At 50.8% G+C, this 20,170-nt stretch overlaps 2 protein-coding genes and 1 non-coding gene across 6 annotated transcripts in view; 2 read left to right on the forward strand and 1 right to left on the reverse strand.

Moving 5' to 3' along the window:
* Positions 1-1,238: 1,238 nt before the first annotated feature.
* NMRAL1 (NmrA like redox sensor 1) lies at positions 1,239-11,738 on the forward strand. Of its 3 annotated transcripts, none has more exons than XM_045461337.1 (6): positions 1,739-1,757; positions 2,276-2,348; positions 6,018-6,256; positions 8,572-8,821; positions 9,869-10,059; positions 11,452-11,738. In XM_045461337.1, the coding sequence occupies exons 2-6, from the start codon at positions 2,309-2,311 to the stop codon at positions 11,629-11,631; spliced, it is 900 nt and encodes a 299-aa protein (XP_045317293.1). In that variant the 5' UTR covers positions 1,739-1,757; positions 2,276-2,308; the 3' UTR covers positions 11,632-11,738. The 3 variants fall into 3 exon arrangements, with proteins under 3 accessions (XP_045317294.1, XP_045317293.1, XP_045317292.1); XM_045461336.1 differs by lacking the exon at positions 1,739-1,757 and adding an exon at positions 1,827-1,995; XM_045461338.1 differs by lacking the exon at positions 6,018-6,256 and having other exon boundaries at positions 1,239-1,757.
* Positions 11,739-15,938: 4,200 nt separating this feature from the next.
* TRNAR-CCU lies at positions 15,939-16,010 on the forward strand. The gene has a single exon. It is a non-coding gene; the product is annotated as a tRNA-Arg (tRNA).
* A 1,487-nt stretch (positions 16,011-17,497) lies between these two features.
* DNAJA3 (DnaJ heat shock protein family (Hsp40) member A3) overlaps positions 17,498-20,170 on the reverse strand; it is a 29,795-nt gene continuing 27,122 nt past the window's right edge. The window contains exons 11-12 of one of the 2 annotated variants that reach the window (XM_045460808.1): positions 19,380-19,496; positions 17,498-18,724 (exon numbers count right to left, since the gene is read on the reverse strand). In XM_045460808.1, coding sequence (XP_045316764.1) covers positions 19,393-19,496 — 104 coding nt within the window. In that variant the 3' untranslated portion in view covers positions 17,498-18,724; positions 19,380-19,392. The remainder of the gene's footprint in view (positions 18,725-19,379; positions 19,497-20,170) is intronic. The other variant, XM_045460809.1, reaches the window with a different exon arrangement.

Below are 20,170 nucleotides of genomic sequence, written 5' to 3' on the forward strand. Positions count from 1 at the left end.
TACCCCACTCGTGCTCTCTATCAAAATAAATAAGTAAACATTAAAAAGAAAAGAAATCCAAACAAGCAGTAGGACCAGCTACAGAATTTGCACGACCTGGTGCAAAATGAAAACTCAGGGTTCCTTGTTTAAAAATTATCAAGAATTTCAAGAAAGCAACAGCAGAGCCTTAAACCAAGTATGGGTGTCCTTCTCAGAGTGGGATCCTGTGCAACTGCTCAAGTTACAAGCCCGTGAAGCCAGCCCTAGTGCCCAGGTTTAATTGAGTAGCACAGGGCCACAGTAGGACACAAGGAACTCCACTGCCTTTTGGCCTTGCTGAATCTACAGCTTGGAAATCAGAGCAGGAAAGAGTGGCAGAGAATGGTGTCTCTGCCCCTGGGCTTCTGGTCAGTGGTGCGGGTGCCAGGGGTCTGTCTGGAAGTGAGCGGGCATTATTGGTAGCCTGGGCAAAAGTTCTGTCTCTTGAAGCCCCACCCAACCCACAACCAAGTGGTCTCTTGAGGCCTGAGGGGAAAGATTTGGCTACCGACTGGTGTTCTTAGCTGAGACTCTGTGCTTCCTGTGGGACTTTATATCTGAGGAAGACTTCCTGCAAAGCTCTTGCCAGTTCACCCAGCCCAGTGACATGTGCTCATAATGATAACAGTGGGAATCCTTCTCTGAGCTTCCCCTGTGTGTCAGGCAGAAGCTAAGCCCCACCTTATCTCATTTGAATTTTATGTATTTATTTCCTTTTTTAAAGTAATCTCTAAGACCAACATGAGGCTCGAACTCATGACCTGGGAATAAAGAGTTACATGCTCTACAGACTGAGCCAGCCAGGCACACCTTTATACATGCATTTTATAATAAATAAAGACTGATGTTTTACATAAATTACACATTACAAAAACATTTGAAAATGATAAAACAGGGGCACCTGAGTGACTCAGTCGGTTAAGCATCTGACTTCTGCTCAGGTCATGATCTCATGGTTCGTGAGTTTGTGCCCCGCGTTGGGCTCTGTGCTGACAGCTCAGAGCCTGGAGCCTGCTTCAGATTCTGTGTCTCCCTCTGTTGCCCCTCAGCCGCTTGCGCTCTGTCTCTTGCATTGTCTCAAAAATAAACATTAAAAAAAAATTAAAAATGATAAAACATAAGGAAGCCTAAAATGCACATTACCTTGTGGGTTAATTATCTCCACCAGTAGATTGGGGGAAACAGCAGCAGATTTAGTTGGGTTTCCCGGTAACTCCAAAGCCAGGGTATTTAGACAACAGGTCAATCAACAAATATTTACTGAGCGCCTATGTGCCAGGTGCTCTGCTAAGTGCTGGAAATTTAGCAGTGAATACAGAGATGTGCCTGATGTTATGAAGATGACATTCCTGGACGGGTCAATACATTTTGGAAGGAATAAGTGAATGAAAGAAAAAAAAAATGAAAGCTCTTATTCATTAATAAATTTTCAGGTGAGGAGCGACAGGAGAGGAGTGTTTTAGTTGAACACAAAGAAATCTCACTTTTTCTGTAAAAAAATAATTCAAATCCGTACAACTAGAAGCAACCTCAAACATGAGTTCAGGCCTTGGGTGTTGAGAGTCCCAGATGCAGATTTAATTATCCTTAGGTGACACCTGTTATCTGCAAGTTCAGATGTTCATGCAGGATAAAGACGTGCGTTTCTGTTTCTGGTCTTGGTTTTCGGCTTCCGCAGGCTTCAGCGCCAGCATCCCGCTAACCCGCTCCGCACGCGAACTCAGAAGAGCCCCGACGTCCGCAAATCCGGTTTCTGCACGCCCGTGGGGCTGCTCGCCGCGAGAATTCTAGCCTGGGTGGGACGAACCATCCGCGCCCGCCAAGGGGGTGGTGGGTCAGCTCCGCGCGCCAACAGCGCCGGGACGGTGGGAGTTCAGAAGCCGCGCGGCCTCGGGTCCCCTCACGCAGGACGGCCTAGAGGGCGTGGCTTTTCCAGGACGAGGCTGGAGCTGCGGGCGGGACCCGCCTTCTCAGGTTCCACCCCTCCTCCCCCCACCCGCGGCGGTGGACTCGGCTGCAAATTCCGGGGCCCTTGTTCCCTCCTCCTTAGTTTCCCGCCTGGTCTGAGGCAAGGAGGTACCGCAGGCCCGGGCCACCGCGCCGGGGTGTCCGGCGCGGAGAGGGGGCGGAGTGGGCCGGGGGTCGCGGGGCCCCGACTTCTCCCGGGCTTCGGGCCCACGCAGTGCGCTCCCGGGGTGGTCCCAGGCGGGGACCCCTGTCCTCTTCGCCAACCCGAGCGTCCCACGGTTCCCAGGCTTCAGGGACCGCACTTCCCGCTCCGGCCCGCATGGCGGACAAGAAACTGGTGGTGGTGTTTGGAGCCACAGGTGAGCGAGCCCAGCGCCGCCCTGCAGAGCCTGGGAGACCGAGGGGGGTGGGGGTGGGGCAGGGCTGGAAGGAGGGTCCTGTGGCTCGGACCCCTGACCCGGCCAGGGACCCTGGAGCAGGACCTGGGAGCACATTCTGCTTGAATTAAAAAAATAATAATAATTACTTTAACTTCTTGAAAAAGTGACAGTTGCACATAATACCAAAATTAAATCTCCCTCCTACTTCTGTCTCAGCAACCCCATCCATCTCTGTCATCGTTTCTGGAGTATCCTACCAGATTAGATATGTACAAAGATTTTTTTTTTTTTTTTAACGCTTTATTTATTTTTGAGACAGAGAGAGACAGAGCATGAACAGGGGAGGGTCAGCGAGAGGGAGACACAGAATCGGAAACAGGCTCCAGGCTCTGAGCCGTCAGCACAGAGCCCGACGCGGGGCTCGAACTCACGGACCGCGAGATCGTGACCTGGCTGAAGTCGGACGCCTAACCGACTGCGCCACCCAGACGCCCCCAAAGATTTTTTTTTTTTTTTCAATGGCAAAGTGTCTTGCCATCATGTTTCGTTCTTTTTTGTACTGTATGTTTTTAAATATGTGTACCAGCTTAAGATCTAAATCACATATACAATTCACCCATTTAAAGTGTGCAGTTCGCTGGTTTTTGGGAGCCTCGTTGGCTCAGTCGGTTAAGCCTCCGACTTTGGCTCAGGTCATGATCCCCAGGTTGGTGAGTTCCAGCCCCACCTGGGGCTCTGCACCGACAGTGCAGAACCTGCTTAGGATTCTCTTGCTCTCCCTCTCTCTGCCCCTCCCCCACTTGCTCTCTCAAAATAAATACTTATGAATATTCTTATTCAAAAAAAATTTTTTTTTTAATTTTTTTTTTTTCAACGTTTATTTATTTTTGGGACAGAGAGAGACAGAGCATGAACGGGGGAGGGGCAGAGAGAGAGGGAGACACAGAATCCGAAACAGGCTCCAGGCTCTGAGCCATCAGCCCAGAGCCCGACGCGGGGCTCGAACCCACGGACCGCGAGATCATGACCTGGCTGAAGTCGGACGCTTAACCGACTGCGCCACCCAGGCGCCCCTCAAAAATTTTTTTTAATGTTTATTACCTTTGAGAGAGGGAGAGACAGAGCGTGAGCAGGGGAGGGGTAGCGAGAGAGACAGACAGACAGACAGATCCAAAGCAGGCACCAGGCTCTGAGCTCTGTGCTGACACAGCAGGTTACAGGGCTCGAACCCACCACCCATGAGATCATGGCCTGAGCTGAAGTTGGAGGCTGAACCAACTGAACCACCCAGGCGCCCCTCAAAATAAACTTAAAAATAAAGTGTGCAATTCACTGGTTTCTGGTATATTCACAGAGCTTTACGCTCATCCTTGGCAGTTTTAGAACAAGGTCATCTCATCACTCCCAAAAGAAACTCACACCCACCAGCAGTTACTTTACTCTCGGTTTCTTAAACTTTCCTCAGCCTTTGGCAGCTGTCAGTCTACTCTCGATCTGTAGATTTGTCCATTCTGGACATTTCATATAAATTAAATCATACACTCTGTGGCCTTTTATGCCTGGCTTCCTTGACTCGGCATCGTGTTTTTGAGGTTCATCCATTTTGTAGCAGGTGTCAGTACTCCATTCCTTTTTTATGTCTGAATAATATTCCATTTTATGGGTAGACTGCATTGTGTTGATCTACTCTTCCATTGCTGGATGTTTGGCTTGTTTCCAGCTCTTGGCTGTTGTGAACAATGTAGTGAACGTTCATGCACAGGTTTTTGTGTGAACATGTTTTTAATTTTCTTGGGCATATATCTAGAGTGGCATTGCTGGATCATAGGGTAACTCTATGCTTAGCACCTTGAGAAACTTCCAGACTCTTTTCGAAAGTGACTGCCCCATTTTCTGTTCCCACCAGTACTGTGTGAAGGTTGTTGTGGTTCTGCAGCTTCCCTTTTCCACTCCAGGATAGGTCACGTTCACCTGTCCAAGTCATACGCACAGATCTGCCAATCTGCCAGTGATTACTTTGGCGTGGATTGATCACTTCCTTAACCAGATTCTTACCAAAGGACATCTTGTTTCTACAAATTTCCACTATTGCACGTAGTACTGCATTCACTTTTCTCATACACGTATTTATGGATGATTTTTTATTTTCTTCCTTTTGATGATTTTACTTTTTGTAATTTTCTCTTAAGTAATCTGTGTACCCAACATGGGGCTCAAACTCACTACCCCGAGATCAAGAGCTGCATGCTCTTCCAGCTGAACCAGCCAGGCGCCCCTCAGTCTTTTAGAGAAAAGATGTAGGTAATACTTTATTTCTTAAGCTAAGCAGTGGGTACATGGGTGTTGGCATGCCTTTGTGTATGTGCTAAATATTTTGTAATAGATTTATTTATTTATTTATTTATTTATTTTATTTATTTATTTTTTTTCAACGTTTATTTATTTTTGGGACAGAGAGAGACAGAGCATGAACGGGGGAGGGGCAGAGAGAGAGGGAGACACAGAATCGGAAACAGGCTCCAGGCTCTGAGCCATCAGCCCAGAGCCCGACGCGGGGCTCGAACTCACGAACCGCGAGATCGCGACCTGGCTGAAGTCGGACGCTTAACCGACTGCGCCACCCAGGCGCCCCGTTTTATTTTTTTTACAAGTAAACTCTGCTCCCAAAGTGGGACTTGAACTCCCCGACTTTGAGTTGCATGGTTTACTTACTAAGCCAGTCAGCTGCCCTTGTAATACATTTTATTTTTTATCTTTTTTTTTACTGTTTATTTATTTTAGAGAGAGTGAGCGTGAGCAGGGGAGGGGCAGAGAGAGGGAGAGAGAGTCCCAAGCAGGCTCTGCATTGTCAGCAGCGAGCCCGCTGCGGGGGTTGAAGTCACAACCCTAAGATCATGACCTGAGCCGAAGTCAGACACTTAACCAACTGAGCCACCCAAGCGCCCATTTTAAACATTTTATAAAAGGTTTGATGCTAAAACATTGATGAACTTTGGAAACCATGTGCTGAGTGAAAGAAGCCAGACACAATAGCTACATGTTATATGATTCCATTTGTGTGAAATGTCTAGAATAGTCAGATCCATAGAGACAGATCAATACAGACAGAAGGTACGTGAGTGGTCTGCCAGGGCTGAGAGGGAGGGGAATGGAGAGTGACTGCTGATGGGTGTGGGTTTTCTTTTAGGGGGCACGAAATATTCTAAAATTGACTGGGATGATGGTTGCACGCTCTGAATATACAAAAAAACAAAAACCCACTGCACTGTACACTTTCCTTATTTATTTAACTTGAAGCAGTGAGTCTCACCGTTGAAATTCCAGGCAAGTCTGGTGTGTGGACGGCAGCAGAAGTCTCAGCTGCCTCATAGAGGTATCTGTTTACTCTGGCTAAAATCAGCCCACTAGTATGGATGTGCCAAAATATTTTTTAAATAAATACAAACTGTATACCCTGTAAAAGGTGAGTGGATTCTATCTCAATAAAGCTGTTATTTTAACGGTGTAAGGCACTTCATGAGGATCACAGGTAGAAAGGGCCTGGGCGTCTGGCTGTAGTGGAGCCTTCCCTGAGGGGCTTTGAGGGGCTTCCCCTCAGCCGGCCTCCCAGGCAGGCCCATCCTCGCAGGCCTTTCTGACTCTTTGCAGGTGCTCAGGGAGGCTCAGTGGCCCGGACGCTCCTGGAAGATGGGACATTCAGGGTCCGAGTGGTCACTCGAGACCCTAGGCAGAGGGCAGCAAGGGAGCTGAGGCTGCAGGGTGCAGAAGTGGTGCGGGGAGACCAGGATGACGAGGCCAGCATGGAGCTGGCCCTGACCGGGGCCCATGCTACCTTCATCGTGACCAACTACTGGGAAAACTGCAGCCAGGAGCAGGAGGTCAAGCAGGTGAGGGCAGGGGGGAGGGCGTGGGGAGGCCGGGCTAGGAGCAGGGCATCTCACTAGGAGCTCCCTGGGAGGCAGCTCCAACTTGTTAGAAAGGGACTGACCCTGCCTGTGACCCACTGACCACTGCAGACCTTTCCCCTCCTCTTCCATGCAGTCCACCTGGACTTTAATGAGGATAGGAGGCAGCTGCTTTCTTTTCTGGTGGTTTTTATTTTAATTTTAAAAGTGTATTTATTTATTTTGAAAGAGAGAGAGTGAGCGGAGAGAGAGGGAGAGAGAATCCCAAGCAGGCTCCGCGCTGCCAGCACAGAGCCCAGTGCGGGGTTTGAACTCATGATCTGTGAGATCATGACCTGAGTCAAACCAAGAGTTGAGTGCTCAATTAACTGAGCCACCCAGGCGCCCTGATTTTTTTTAAGATATCATTCAAGTACTATACACTATGCCTTTTGAAAGTGTATAATTCAATGTGTATGTATACATATGTATATATATACACATACATATATATATGTATATATTGTGCAGCCATCACTGTTACCTACCTAATTCTAGAATGTTTTCATCACCACAAAAAGAAACCTTTATCTATTGGCAGTTATTCCCCATTCTTCCTTCCCCACCAGCCCCAAGCAACCAATAATCTACTTTGTCATCCATTGACTTTTTACACTTTCTAGAAAAACAACTCTGTTGACCCATACTTTCCTGGAAATAAGATGCACACATTTTAATTGTATAGTTTGATGGAATTTGAAAATCAATATACTCCTATATATATTTTTAAGCTTAGTTATTTATTGGGGGGGTAGGTATAGAGTGGGAGAGAGAGAGTGAGAATCCCAATCAGGCTCTGTGCTGTCACTGCAGAGCCTGATGCTTAACTGACTGAGCCACCCAAGCACTCCTAAATAAACCCACATATTACCAATCTAATCAAAATACATTTCCATCATCCCAGAAAGCCCATGTCCCCTTTGTATGTTGTATGTTTCTGTTTATTGTTTTCCACCCACATTCTCTCTAGTTATGGAGCCCAGGTGGCAGGGGGAGGGATATGGGACGGAGAACATGAGACATAGCCATCTTTCACTCTGAGGATGGGGACACTCGCACAGAGCCTGTCACATAGACTCAGGTATCTGTGGGACGTATTGTTGGTGGCAGAGGAGAGGCCCCGGCTGTCTGTCACTTCATCTTTCAGCCCTCCCTCGTCCATGACCAGCTGCAGATCTGCTCTAGACATGGACCTTCCCTGCCCTGGGCTTTATTAGGGAAAAAAAAGGCCTTTGTAAAATAAAGGGAGACTGGACGGGCCCACTGGTCTTTAAAGTTGTTTTCAGCCTTGACATTTTCTTTGAATCCACTTACAGGGGAGCCCTTCCCATAGAGTAGAGAAGGACAGCTTCTCTGGTTGATGGAGGGAATGTCAGGTCATTATCCTGATGGCCTGGGTTCATGTCCCGTGGCTGCCATAACCAGCCAGCTGGCTCAAACGACAGGAATTTACTCTCATTCTGGGGGCCAGAAGTCGAAAATCCAGGAACCTCCAGAAGGAGACTCTAAGGGTGATTCCACTCCTTGCCTCTTCCAGCTTTTGGTGGCTGCTGGCTCTCCTCATGGCCACCTCACCCCAACCTCTGCCTTCACGCAGGGCCTTCTCCTCTGTGTGTTCTCTTCGGTCTCTTGTAGGGATGCTTGTCATCAGATTGAGAACCCACCTGGAATCATCCTTAGTTCTATCTGCAGATTTCTTTTCCCAAGTAAGGTCACGTTCACAGGTTCTGGAGGTTAGGACATGGACACATCTTTCTGGAGGCCACCATCCAACACATTCTTATGCAGCAGGTGGTGTGGCTCTCCCTGTTTAACTGACAGTTAAGTGCATCACAGCCCCGGGTAGCACCTGAGCAGTCTGTGTGCCTAATTGCTGAGCTGTACCACCTCCCTAGCGGACTGCTGGGGCCTTCCATCGACGGTGGCTTTACACGGAGTAGGCCGAGCTGGGAGACCTCTGTGTGGCCCTCTCCTGACCTTCCACCCCTCCTGTCATAATGCACACATGTGGGCCGCGGTTGAGCATATTGAGAAGTAGGACAACCCAGATGATCTAGAGAAGGGACGCTAAGGTAGAAGGCTCACAGTCCACGTGTGGAACCATGTGTGAGCATCGTTCCAGGAGAGGGACAAGGGTGAAATGGAGTTGGCCTCTTTGCATCAGGCACGGTGGCAACCAGGGCAGGAGAGCCAGGGCTTTGGCTGGGGATACACTTCTTCCCTCTCAGCTCTGTGATTTCTCTTTTCCTGCCCACCAGGGAAAGCTGCTGGCCGATGTGGCCAAGCGCCTGGGCCTTCGCTACGTGGTCTACAGTGGCTTGGAGAACATCAGGAAGCTAACGGCTGGGAGGCTGGCAGCAGGCCACTTTGACGGCAAAGGGGAGGTGGAGGAATATTTCCGGGACATCGGAGTTCCCATGACCAGCGTGCGGCTGGCCTGCTATTTTGAGAACCTGCTCTCCTACTTCCTGCCCCAGAAAGCTCCGGATGGAAAGAGCTATTTGCTGAGTGAGTGCCCTTCCTCCCTTCTCGAGCATCCGCTGTCACCGAGGGGAGCAGTGGGTGTTGGAGAAAGCTGGCTCGTCCTCAGATGGTTCCAGGTCCAAGCCCTGGTTCTCTAGTGTCAGGCCTGTGACACTGGGCCTCTGCTTCCTGCTCTGTGAAATGGGCATAACTGACCTTTGCAAGGGCGTTGAGAAAATCTGCCAAGAGGCAGTGATGCGATGCTTTACAGAGCGCACTTGTTACTTTTCCTTCAGAAGTAAGAGAGTTGGGAAGATCAGGTCCAGTGAGGTCGGTGTCCTGACCCAACCACCCCTCACCCTCTGCATGAACACAGACTCACCCTCGCTTGAGTCCTGCCCAGCAGGGAGGGTGAGCAGTCTGGTCCTAGTGTTGGCACACTGGCACTGCCCTTTATAGTTTGCAAAGCTGGTCAGGGATCCCTCTTGTGTTCCGTCTCTGGTTGGAGCTCTGTCCCTACAAGGTCTTTGGGTGACCTGAACGGGCAGCTGTGGTGGCCCCTTCGCCTGGGCGAGGGATGTGGCCAGACCCACGTGCTCCTGGCGCTAATCTAGACATTGCCCTGCTCTCCACCAGACCACCGTGGCAGGTGGAATCACTAGTAATTCAGCACATTTATGGAGCACCTGCCATGTGCTGCTCTGGTCCAGGCCCTGGCCTTGACTCTCTTGCACTCCTGTTAGCAGACTTGGTTTTCCACGGCAGGAATTCGAGATGTGACCAGGTGCCCTGGGTCCAGCGCCTTGGGAGCAGCCCCTCCATTTCCTTCCTGTTCTGGTCTTAGCCCTGAGGGGGTCGTAGGTCCCGGGTTCCCTCCACTCTATAAATGGAGTTAACAAGGGCTCAGGGTGTCAACGGGACCATCAGGGTGGCAGAGCTCGGATTGGATCCCGTTTCCTTACTGAGCTACACTGCCTTGCTGCTGCCACAGACACCGGAGGGTGCTGACGTGTGCACGTGTCTGGGTGATGGGCTGGTGGGAACATCAGCCACAACCCCAGCACATCCCTCTTCCCCCCACTTCCCTCCCAGGCTTGCCCATGGGTGATGTGCCCATGGACGGCATATCTGTGACCGACCTGGGTCCCGTGGTGCTAAGCCTGCTGAAGATGCCAGAAGAATACATCGGCCGGAACATCGGGCTCAGTACCTGCAGGCACACAGCGGAAGAGTATGCCGCCCTGCTCTCCAAGCACACCGGCAAGGCCGTGCGCAGTGCCAAGGTGGGCCCCTCCTGCCCCCCGGGCCCGGGCTGGATGATGTCCCAGCTCCCACCAGGGTGCTCCGGCAGCCCGGGTCTGGTCGTTCTGATCCCCAGAGGGAGCTATGGTTGGTAGGGAAGTGGTATGGTATCTAGGGCTGCCCCACTCTCTGGGCAAAGTCAATCTGAATTCGTCACTGTAAGCATTTGTCATGCTGTTCTTGGGAGCCACGGGTGGCCACTGAGAGAAGTTTTTGGCTTAGGCAATTGACTAAGTGGCAAGGAAGGTTTCTAGGAAGAGGGGACACTAGGGGCCAAGGCAAGGAGTGAACACACAGGGCGTGTTGGGCAAGGAAGGAGGCCAGAGAGGTGGGCCCCATCCCTGCCTCCTCCTGGCCTGGCTGTGTCCCTGCTGACCCTCAGTCTTCCCCTTAGGTGCCTTGTTTCTTATTTGTCCTTCCCATTATGGAAGTAAGAGTTATTAAAGTCTGAGAAACTCCCACGTTATTAAAAGACAGAAACCACCTATAGAGTTGCAAGACACGAGCAGAGCAGTGATGGGGAGGCCATGGCAGGGCATGTCTCAGGTGGGTCAGACCCCTAGAATGGGGTCCTGCTCCCAGCCCTTACGGCCCACCAGCATGCGGGCCTTGGGGCACAATCCCTGACCCTCTCTGCCTCAGTAGCCTCATCTGTAAAACAGGTGGATGAATAGAATTCCCTTCCTTGGTTGTCAGAATTTAACAGAATAATCGAGGTAAGCACTTCCTTAGCACAATGAGGTGCTCTAGAAAACGTGCCCTAAATGGCCATGCATTACATCTAAACAAAAGTCTGAGGCAACCATGGAGGATTTCAGGAGCTGAGGAGTTCAGGTTCAGTTTGGTCAGGAACTGGGAACAGCTTTGGTTTTTGAGCAAGAAAGTGATGTTTGCAGAGCTCTGGTTTGGAAAGGGCTGAGAAGTTTCCACCTTCTGATCTCAAAAGAACAGCATTTATGATTTTTTTAAAGTAATCTCTACACTCACTGTGGGGCTTGAACTTACAACCCTGAGATCAAGAGTCACACATTCTTCGGACTGAACCAGTCAGGCACCCCTTGAACGATTTAAGTTGACTTAGAACAGTGGTTTTTTAGCTTTGATCTTTTTTTTTTTTTTTTTTTTTACATTTATTTATTTATTTTGAGAGGGGGGAGATGTGGGGCTTGAACTCACAAACCGTGAGATCATGACCTGAGCCAAAGTCAGATGCTTAACTGACTGAGCCACCCAGGCGCCCCTAGAACTTTAATCTTTTTAGTAGAGGGGTTTTCACATGAACTTACTGGTAAGGACCTGGGCTGGTACTGAGTTGCCAACAGCCGGGGTGCTAGAGATGCTGACAGACCCAAAAGACTCCCCTCTGCTTCCAGACGACCCCAGAGGACTACGAGAAGTATGACTTCCCTGGCGCCCGAGACCTTGCCAACATGTTCCGTTTCTATGCCCTGAAACCTGACCGTGACATTGAACTGACCCTGAGACTCAACCCCAAGGCCAAGACACTGGACCAGTGGCTGGAGCAGCACAAAGGGGACTTTGCTGGGCTCTGACCCTGCCATCTCTCAGCCCCGTCTGGGGGCACAGGAGATACAGTCACAGTGATCCGTTCTCGTGTTGCAAAAAGTTATTTTTTTAAATAAAGGCCATTGTTTTCACAGATGGCTTCCAAAAGAAAAGGGCTTTGTTTCAGGGACTGGGGTTGGGGTGGCAGCTGCTGAGGCATGAATATCCCAACAGGAAGCATCAAGTGGTGGAGAGGCAGCCCCCTCCCTTTGCAGGGGACTCGAGGGCTGAAGACACACAACTTAAATGCAACTGTAAGTTTAGTCCGGCAGGTGGGAGACCGTGCTGTGACCACAGCCCAGAGGAGCGGCTCTGACCACTGTTTGTACTACGTTTGAGGACAGAGGGGATTCCACATACCAACCATAAGCAGTGCATTTTGACATCGAGGCAAATACAGCCTTCATCTCCAGAGAGCTGGTGAGGCCAACCACACATTCTTTCTTGAAGCTTGAAGGCGGCAAGACCGGCCCTTTCTCCCTTTGTCTCTCCTCCCCCCAGTGGCAGCAGCCCTAAGTAGGTCATCTTCAAAACAGGCCAGGCAAAACATCTGGAGGGCAGTGACAGACTGGACCAGAGGTCACCATAATTGCACACCACTGAGAAAAAGTAACACGCTGCTTACAGCAAAGGCTGGGGAATAAAGCCAAGGAAGGGAAAGCACTGCCTCGCCTCTAGTGTCCACATAGGACCGGGAAGGTAGGGGTGGTTCAACCTCTCCTCTCCTCACTTTACAGAAGAGGGAGGAACACCCAGAGAACACAGGTCAGATGCCCGAGGTTCCACGGCAGGCATGTTTTTCCTGTACGGATTTGCGTATCGTCCGTCACAGCTCTTTACTACCCTGCCTTAGCCTTGGTACCTGCAGTCATGAAGACTGACAGCAGTCCCACCAAATTCATTTGATCCATTAATTGATGACTTGAAAAAGCATCTGACAGCTTACCACTGTGCCAGGTGAACAATGTTAATCAAAAGTTATGGTCTTTACCTTGAAGAGCTTTGGTTGGTGGGAGAACCAGATACAGATATGCATGAATAGTTATAGATTGACGTAGGGCTGCAGAAAATAGGAAGCACGGGAGCACCTGGGTGGCTCAGTCGGTTGAGCATCCAACTTCAGCTCAGGTCATGATCTCGTGGTGTGTGAGTTCAAGCCCTGCATTGGGCTCTGTGCTGACATCTCAGAGCCTGGAGCCTGCTTTGGATTCTGTGTGTGTCTCTCTCTCTGTCCCTCCCCCGCTTATTCTCTCTCTCTCTCATTCTCTCTGAAATAAACATTTAAAACAAATTTTTTTTAAATAAGAAGCACAAATAATAATAGGAGGGGGCCTACTTTAGGGGGACAGGGACAGACTGAGGTATAAGGGGAGGGCAGCAAGCCCCTAGACAGGGTGGGAAGGCAGGCCATGACAGCACAGGCTTCCAAGCCCAGCAGCATCAGCAATAGAATGTGAGAGGCCATCTGCGTCCAGCCCTATGTGATGCCCAAGTCTCCCATACCCGAGGTTGGGAAACTCACCAGCTTGGGGCTGAGTCACTGTGATGAGATCCTGGAGTGGCCTGTGGTCAGTACAGAGCCTGGGAGGAGTCTACTGTGCCCAGATGCAGAGCAAACCAGCAAGCCCGCGTCGGGTTCCAGGCGCACCTCGCCCAAAGGGATAGGAGCTGGGCACATTGCTGAGCCTCGCCAGTCCGCTTACCTGGCCAGGCTGTTCTGAGGATGCCATGAGATCATTTGTGCAGAGCAGCGTCTGACATCCCCGGGTCACTCTCCCCCTCCTTCTGAGACACATGGTCAAGCCCTGCTAGCCTCCAGTGCCCTCAGCCTGTTCCCTGCCCCCATCCCAAGTGTGGCCAAAGCAGTGGATCTCAGTGGGAACAGCCCAACGCCAGTGAAATAAATAGACAACAGTCAGGATGCTCCACGTGCTATGAGCTGTCCACACTGCACACAAAAACCAGATCCTAGGTGGTAGAACTATTCTGTAGGATATTACAGCGGACACACGTCACAATAGATTTGTCCACACCCATTGGATATACACCACCAAGAGCAAACCCTAATGAAAACGTGACTTCGGAGATAAATGATGTTCATCAGTTGGAACAAATGTCCCACTCTTGTGGAGGTGCTGATAGTACGGGAGGAGGGGGGGCTGTGCACGTGGGGCCAGAGGGTTAAAAGACAACAGTCCTAGTATTTAAACCATCTGATCTGTAATAGACATTCATGTCAATCCTCTTCCCTTGGCCCCCATCGATCCCCAAATGGGGCTGGAGAGGAACTGGCCCTTCCCATACCCTGGATACTCAAGTCAAGGTGCCTGCCTGGCCCAGGGTGCTCCTGCCCCGCCTGTGCATCACTACAGGAAGGAAGCATGTGTGGATCACAGCTCACAGAGCCCTGGGGAGTCTGGGTCAGCACCGCAGAGGGGATGACTCCTAGCACCACATCTGCTGGTGGAGGTGTCCCCAGCTGGGTGGATGCCACGTGTGCCTGGTTTTCTGAAATTTGGTACCTGAAATACATTAGTTTGCTGCTAACATTTTTTCATTTTCTTAACTGGTAAACTATACAGAAAATTTACCATTTTAGTCATTGTTAAATGTACATATAATTCAGTGGCATTAATTACATTCACAGTATTGTGCTGCCCTCACCAGCATCCCTCTCCAGGACTTTTTCATCTTCCCACACTGACACTGTCTCCGTTAAACGCTAGCTTCCCGTTCCCCCTCCGCCAGCACGAACCACTCTGTCTCTACGAGCTTGATGACTCCCAAGTACCTTATGTAAGTCGCTGCCAACATCTTAAAATGAGACAACTCCATAGCGTTGTTGATGATAGCCAAATGCTGGAAATAACCCGAATGTCTATCAGTGAATGGCTGGAAAACAAAAGTGGTCTATCCACAGAATGGAATTGACTCAGCTGTAAAAAGGAACAAGTACCCATCCGTGCCACAACATGGATGAAGCCTGAGACATCGTATTAAGTGAAACCAGAAGGAAACAAGCCACCACATATTGTATGATCCCATTCACATGAAATGTGCAGAGTACATGAATCCTAGAGACGGGGAGTGGGTTTGTGGCTGCCAGGGTCTGAGGGACCCGGGGAAATGGGGAGGGACTGCTAATGGAATTGGGGTCTCTCTTCAGGGTGATGAAAATGTTCTAAAATGGATTGTGGTGGGGTACCTGGGTGGCTAAGTCAGCTAAGCATCTAACTCTTGGTTTGGGCTCAGGTCACGATCTCATGATTTGTGAGTTCAAGCCCTGAGTCAGGCTCCACACTCAGTGTGGAGCCTGCTTGGGATTCTCTGCCCCGCCTCTCTGCCCCTACCCTGCTTGCTCTGCCTCTCTCAAAACAAACACAACAAGATCCAATCAAATATCTATAAGAAACCCATTAAAAAAAATATTAACTGGGGCATCTGCGTGGCTCAGTTGGTTAAGCATCCAACTTCGGCTCAGGTCATGATCTCCCAACTCCTGGGTTTGAGCCCTGCTTCAGGCTCTGTGCTGACAGCTCAGAGCCTGGAGCCTGCTTTGGATTCTGTGTATGTGTATCTCTCTCTCTGCCCCCGCCCCCCCACTCACCCTCTCTCTCTCTCTCTCAAAAATAATAAACACTAAAAAATTCTTTTAATTTTTTTTTTAAATGCTTTTATTTATTTTTGAGACACAGAGAGACAGAGCATGAGCAGGGAAGCAGCAGAGAGAGAGGGAGACACAGAATCCGAAACAGGCTCCAGGCTCTGAGCCGTCAGTACAGAGCCCGATGCGGGGCTTGAACTCATGGAGTGTGAGATCATGACCTGAGCTGAAGTCGGACACTTAACCGACTGAGCCACCCGGGTGCCCCCAAAATTCTTAATAAAATAAAAAAATAAAATGGACTGTGGTGATGGAGGCACAACGTTGGACTTAAAATCCACTAAACTGTATGCTTTAATGAGTGAATTGTACAATATAGGTAACCCCAAAAATGAGGTAACTAAAATCTCCACAGAAGAATCTGGATGCCCAGCTTCTCTTGCAGAGCACCAGACGATCTGGTAGCACAGGGTCTGAATTCCCACATGGCCCCCTCGGGTGGAGCCGAACAGCCACCCCCTTGAGACAGGGCAGCCAGTGTCTATCACCCCCACCGCCTCCTAGGTTCTGCACAACTGGGAAGCATGTCAGGGCCCACTCGCTTTATGTAAAGTTGCCGGCTGGCTCATCTGTGACCCTTCATGAGGATCATGCCAAATAAATACAACTTTTGGTTAAAAGATCAGGGACGCCTGGCTGGCTCAGTTGGTAGAGCGAGCGACTCCTGATCTCAGGGTGTGGGTTCGAGCCCCATGTTGGGTGTAGAGATTACTTAAAAATCTTTCTATAGGTAAATACAAGATACAAAGTGCGGGTTTCCCAGTGCTAAAACACGCCTTCTGCAAGAGGTGCGAGTGTTCACTTAATTCGGGGACAGGCCCCAGGGTGGCAGGAGAGCAGAGTGAGGGCAGGGCCATCCTTGGACACACGGTAGCCAAGAAGCGTGTGGGACTGGAGAGGATTCTCGTCTTTGAGGGGGGACTTCATGACAAGGAAGGCGGAGTTCAAGTCCACCTAAACCCAGAGGCCTCAGGAGAATGGCCCAGGTCAGAAACATATCAGAGCAGAGACCCGCCGGTGTGATAGAGCCAAGGTCCGGCGCCCAGGTCTTCATCACCCTCACGTGACCGTGCCTTCCCCCATCCTCCCTACCCACCTACCTTTCCACTCCTCTCAATCCCCAAAGGCTCAGGGGCAGAGTTACTTTTTTATATTTTTGAGAGCCTCGTCTCACATTCCAGCCTCAACTCAGAGGCTGCAAAGTCTGGAGACCAACGCCTCGAGACCTTCCTGTGGGAAGAAGCCCAATCTGAGTCTTGAGTGGGACTTGATTGGGCAGGTGTTGCACTGCCCCCTTCCGGCCAGCAGGGGAAGGATGGCCTGGTGCAGCAGGGATGGTGTCTGGCCAGCAAGAAAACCACCTTTCTCTTTCAAAAAAGTCTCCCTCCAGACTTGTGCTTTCAAAACACAGGACATGAATGGGATTTGGCTGGACTTCTCCAGGAAGAAAACTTAAGCTGTCATGAGGCACTGCCCAGGTCCCACCGCTGGAGCTGGGATCTAGGACCGTGCCGGGCCCATTCTGGTGAAGGGAGAAGCATCTGATGCTGGCACGAAGTCACCACGCAGCCTCTTTGTGCCCACAAGGTCTTCCCCAACGTTTTCACCTGGCCCAGCAAGTGCTCTCACACCTCATGTGCACAGCCTGGAACCCTGGGATGGGTCTGAGCTATGTGCTCAGGGTCACTGCAGCTGTGCAGCCACCAGGGCTTCTGTGGGACAGCCTCTGCTGGGAGCCCAAACCAGTTAAACTACAATCAGCAAAAACTTCAATGCAAAAAAAAAAAACAACAACATTCCTCTGAAAATAATGGAGGAGAAAAAAAAAAAATCTAGTGAGGAAGACAGTGACATGCAGGGCCCCAAGTAGGCCAACACTGCACATCTTCTTGTGGCCCCCAAAGAAAGTTACACGCCGAGAATTCCAGAACATTCAATCAAATAAGCATAGTCTCATGGAAAGCACCCCCCGCACTGGGATCTTGGAGGGTCAGCATTTGTCAGAGCACCATGTGGCCATCATGGCGCGTGTGCTCTTGGGCTGGAGTGACTCAGTGGATGGGGGCGGCCCCAGGAAGGCCAGAGGTGACGCGGGATGGCCCCCATGTGTAGACGAACATCAGCAACCCCACTGCTGAGCCCCCTGTGAAAAGCAGTTTGAACTCTTTCAAAGAAGAATATGACCACAATTTAGGCTTTAAATAACTTTTTGCAGTAATCTTATTTACATGGATACAGAATCATTTTACATTCTTAGATCACAGTAATGGATGCTTTATTTTGTAAATTATGAAGGAAAACAAAAAGGAAACTATTTGTAAGCCTTCTCCATTAGCCTGTCTTACCAGTGGGAGGATCTGGAAGCATGTGGAGCCCGCACACCCTACAAGCTGAGACTGGGGACAGTGTGTTTTGCTCTGGCTGGACGGTGAAACCTTCAACCTCTCAGACTGTGCTTTCCTTTTCTGAACAAACATTTATAGAGACGACAGCAGTTCTCAGCACTGAGTAGTTTACACACACTTCTAAAAACCGATGTCAGCAATGTGAGTGGTGAGAACCAAGCCACTGGCAGGCAGAGGGGCAGGCCTCTGGGGTGACAGGCTGTTAGTCGGCCCTGGGCTGTAAATGTGACCAGCTGGGGTTGAGCAGAAGGGCAAGAGTCCCCCTTAACGCCTGCCCCAGGACAACAGAACTCAACAGTCAGGGACAAGAAACCACCCCACACAGGGTGGAAGGAAGGACTATCCGTCCTGATAAAGATCTCGGCCCATATGGTCAGGAATGACATCTTTGGGGACCCCCCCTCTGTACGTGCGTCCCCAGGCCCCAAGGCGCCTACGTTCCAGCTGTTTGGGATCTTTGGGACATAAACTCCGACAAGAGCACAGGGTGTCCTGGCTGAGGGGTGGAGGACACTGTGGGGCGTGCAAGCTCCAGGTTCCTCAAAAAGACAATCTGGCAGAAAAGACTCATTCCAGAAGCTCCCGGAGGTTTGCTGAGAGGGAAATTAATCACTTCATGACTCAGTGCAGCTTAAGGCTTCATTTTTAAGCTGTAAGCATGGCCTTTAATTCTTTAACTAATATCTCCACCACTTTTGATTCCAGATTAGAGTTTTAGCTCTGCAAGAAATGTCCAGTTGTTTTACTCTGCCTGAGCTAGAAGAGGCCAAGTTACCTACCCATGGACGGGAAACTTCCACCATCCCTTATGGGCGCCACGCCCTACTGCCCAGGGGCTGTCCCCTGTGACTAGTCCGTGGAGAGGTGTGTTGTCACATGGTTTTGCTGTCGCCAAGGTGGTCCAGGGCCTCTGCAGGCAAGGGCGCAGTGTTGCTGTTCCGGAATCCTTCCAGGGCCCTGGCCACACGGAGGGGCTGCTGCTCCCGGCCTAGTTCCCAGTGGACCGTTTTCCTGAGCCAAGACACAAATGGTCACAGTTCACCAGCACTGCAGGAAGAAGACGCCCTGCGGGTGAGCTTCTGTCATCCCTGGGAAGGAGCTGCACGAGGAGTCCCAGGCACCAGGGACCAGAACAAGAGAAGAGTGAGTCCCGAGACACCACAGTGAGCGAGCACGACTTGTGGCAGCCCCCTGAGGTTTACACGGCCCTGCGGCTCCCAGGCAGGGAACATGACTCCACAGGAGGTTGGGGGGGGGAGGGGGGTCTGAGTTCTAGGCCTGGCTCTGCTGTGACTCGCCCTCTGTGACTGTGGGCAGCCTGGTTCCCACCAGTGTGGTATGTGGTCCCCCTGGAAGCTGGTGGAAGGAGGACTGTGAGGCAGCCCTCCGTGCAACCTCTGCAGAAGTGGACATGGCAGAAGGCCGGCCGCTGCAGTCTGGTTCCACCCAGCACCGCCGGCCAACGCCACCACCCTGCCCTGATGCAGGCCTCTCCATGGACCGGGAGGCCTGGCTCTGAGTGGAGCCAGATATGCCACACTTACACTGGCAACGCTTCCAAGCCTGGGAGCAGGGAGACGGGGTTATGATATTGGTTAAGGTGAAGGAAAACAGGGTTAGTTCACAGAGGGAAACAAAGGGGGAAGAAACCTCGGGGTTTTCCTACCTCGGCTGGGATATCAGGAGGTAAACATTTTCTTAAGTTTGGAAAGGAATCCCTCCTTGTCCTCCCCAGCCTCAGGCCTAGCCTTGCCTCCTGCGGAGCTATCCATGGTCCTGCCACCTGGGCACAAACAGCAGAAAGAACTGGGGTCAAGGGAGCCACCTCCAGGAGTCCCATCCCTGGCCCCGCCTACCCACACTGGCCACCCAGGGGCTTGCCACTCAAGAAGCCAACAAGCACCACCCCGAGAGGGGAGGGGGTGGCTCCCAGGTCAGCCAACGTGGCCTCGCCTGTTAGATGACTGAAGCAGAAGGGCCGCTCAGTGCTTTATTTAGTGTATCCCAACTGCTCCTCGAGTCACTGACCCACAACAGGGAAACAAGACAGAGAGAAGGACAGTGACCAGCTAACTCCACCTGAACAACTGTAACAACTGCCAAGTGCCACATGCCTTCCAGGTCAGGCCACGCAGATCCCACAGTAGCTCACTCAATCCTTTACACGCAAATTTCACACATTAAAAAACAAAACAACAACAGAAACCACAAAAGCACAGAGAGAGTTATATTAGTTTGCCCAACGTCTCAGAGCCGGTAGGTGGTGGGGAGAATGGAGTTCAAACACAAGCAGCGAGGGCCAGAGCCCAAGCTCCTAACAACCAAGTCACTGACTCCAAGCAGGTGAAGAACATGTACCAAGACCAAATGACCAGCTTCCATGCTCCGTACGTGTGCACCTGGGGTCTGGGACACCCAGGGAAGGGACTCGCTGCCTTGTGGAATCCCACGACACGT

The sequence above is a fragment of the Leopardus geoffroyi genome, chromosome E3, assembly GCF_018350155.1.
Source record: "Leopardus geoffroyi isolate Oge1 chromosome E3, O.geoffroyi_Oge1_pat1.0, whole genome shotgun sequence".
In the NCBI taxonomy this organism is placed as follows: Eukaryota; Metazoa; Chordata; class Mammalia; order Carnivora; family Felidae; genus Leopardus; species Leopardus geoffroyi.

What these genes read in the sequence shown, in the direction of transcription:
- NMRAL1 (XM_045461337.1), top strand. Translation starts at nt 2,309, where the DNA reads ATGGCGGACAAGAAACTGGTGGTGGTGTTTGGAGCCACAG. An exon ending in GGTGGTGTTTGGAGCCACAG is followed by an intron (nt 2,349 to 6,017) that starts GTGAGCGAGCCC and finishes GACTCTTTGCAG; the next exon opens with GTGCTCAGGGAGGCTCAGTG. An exon ending in AGGAGCAGGAGGTCAAGCAG is followed by an intron (nt 6,257 to 8,571) that starts GTGAGGGCAGGG and finishes CCTGCCCACCAG; the next exon opens with GGAAAGCTGCTGGCCGATGT.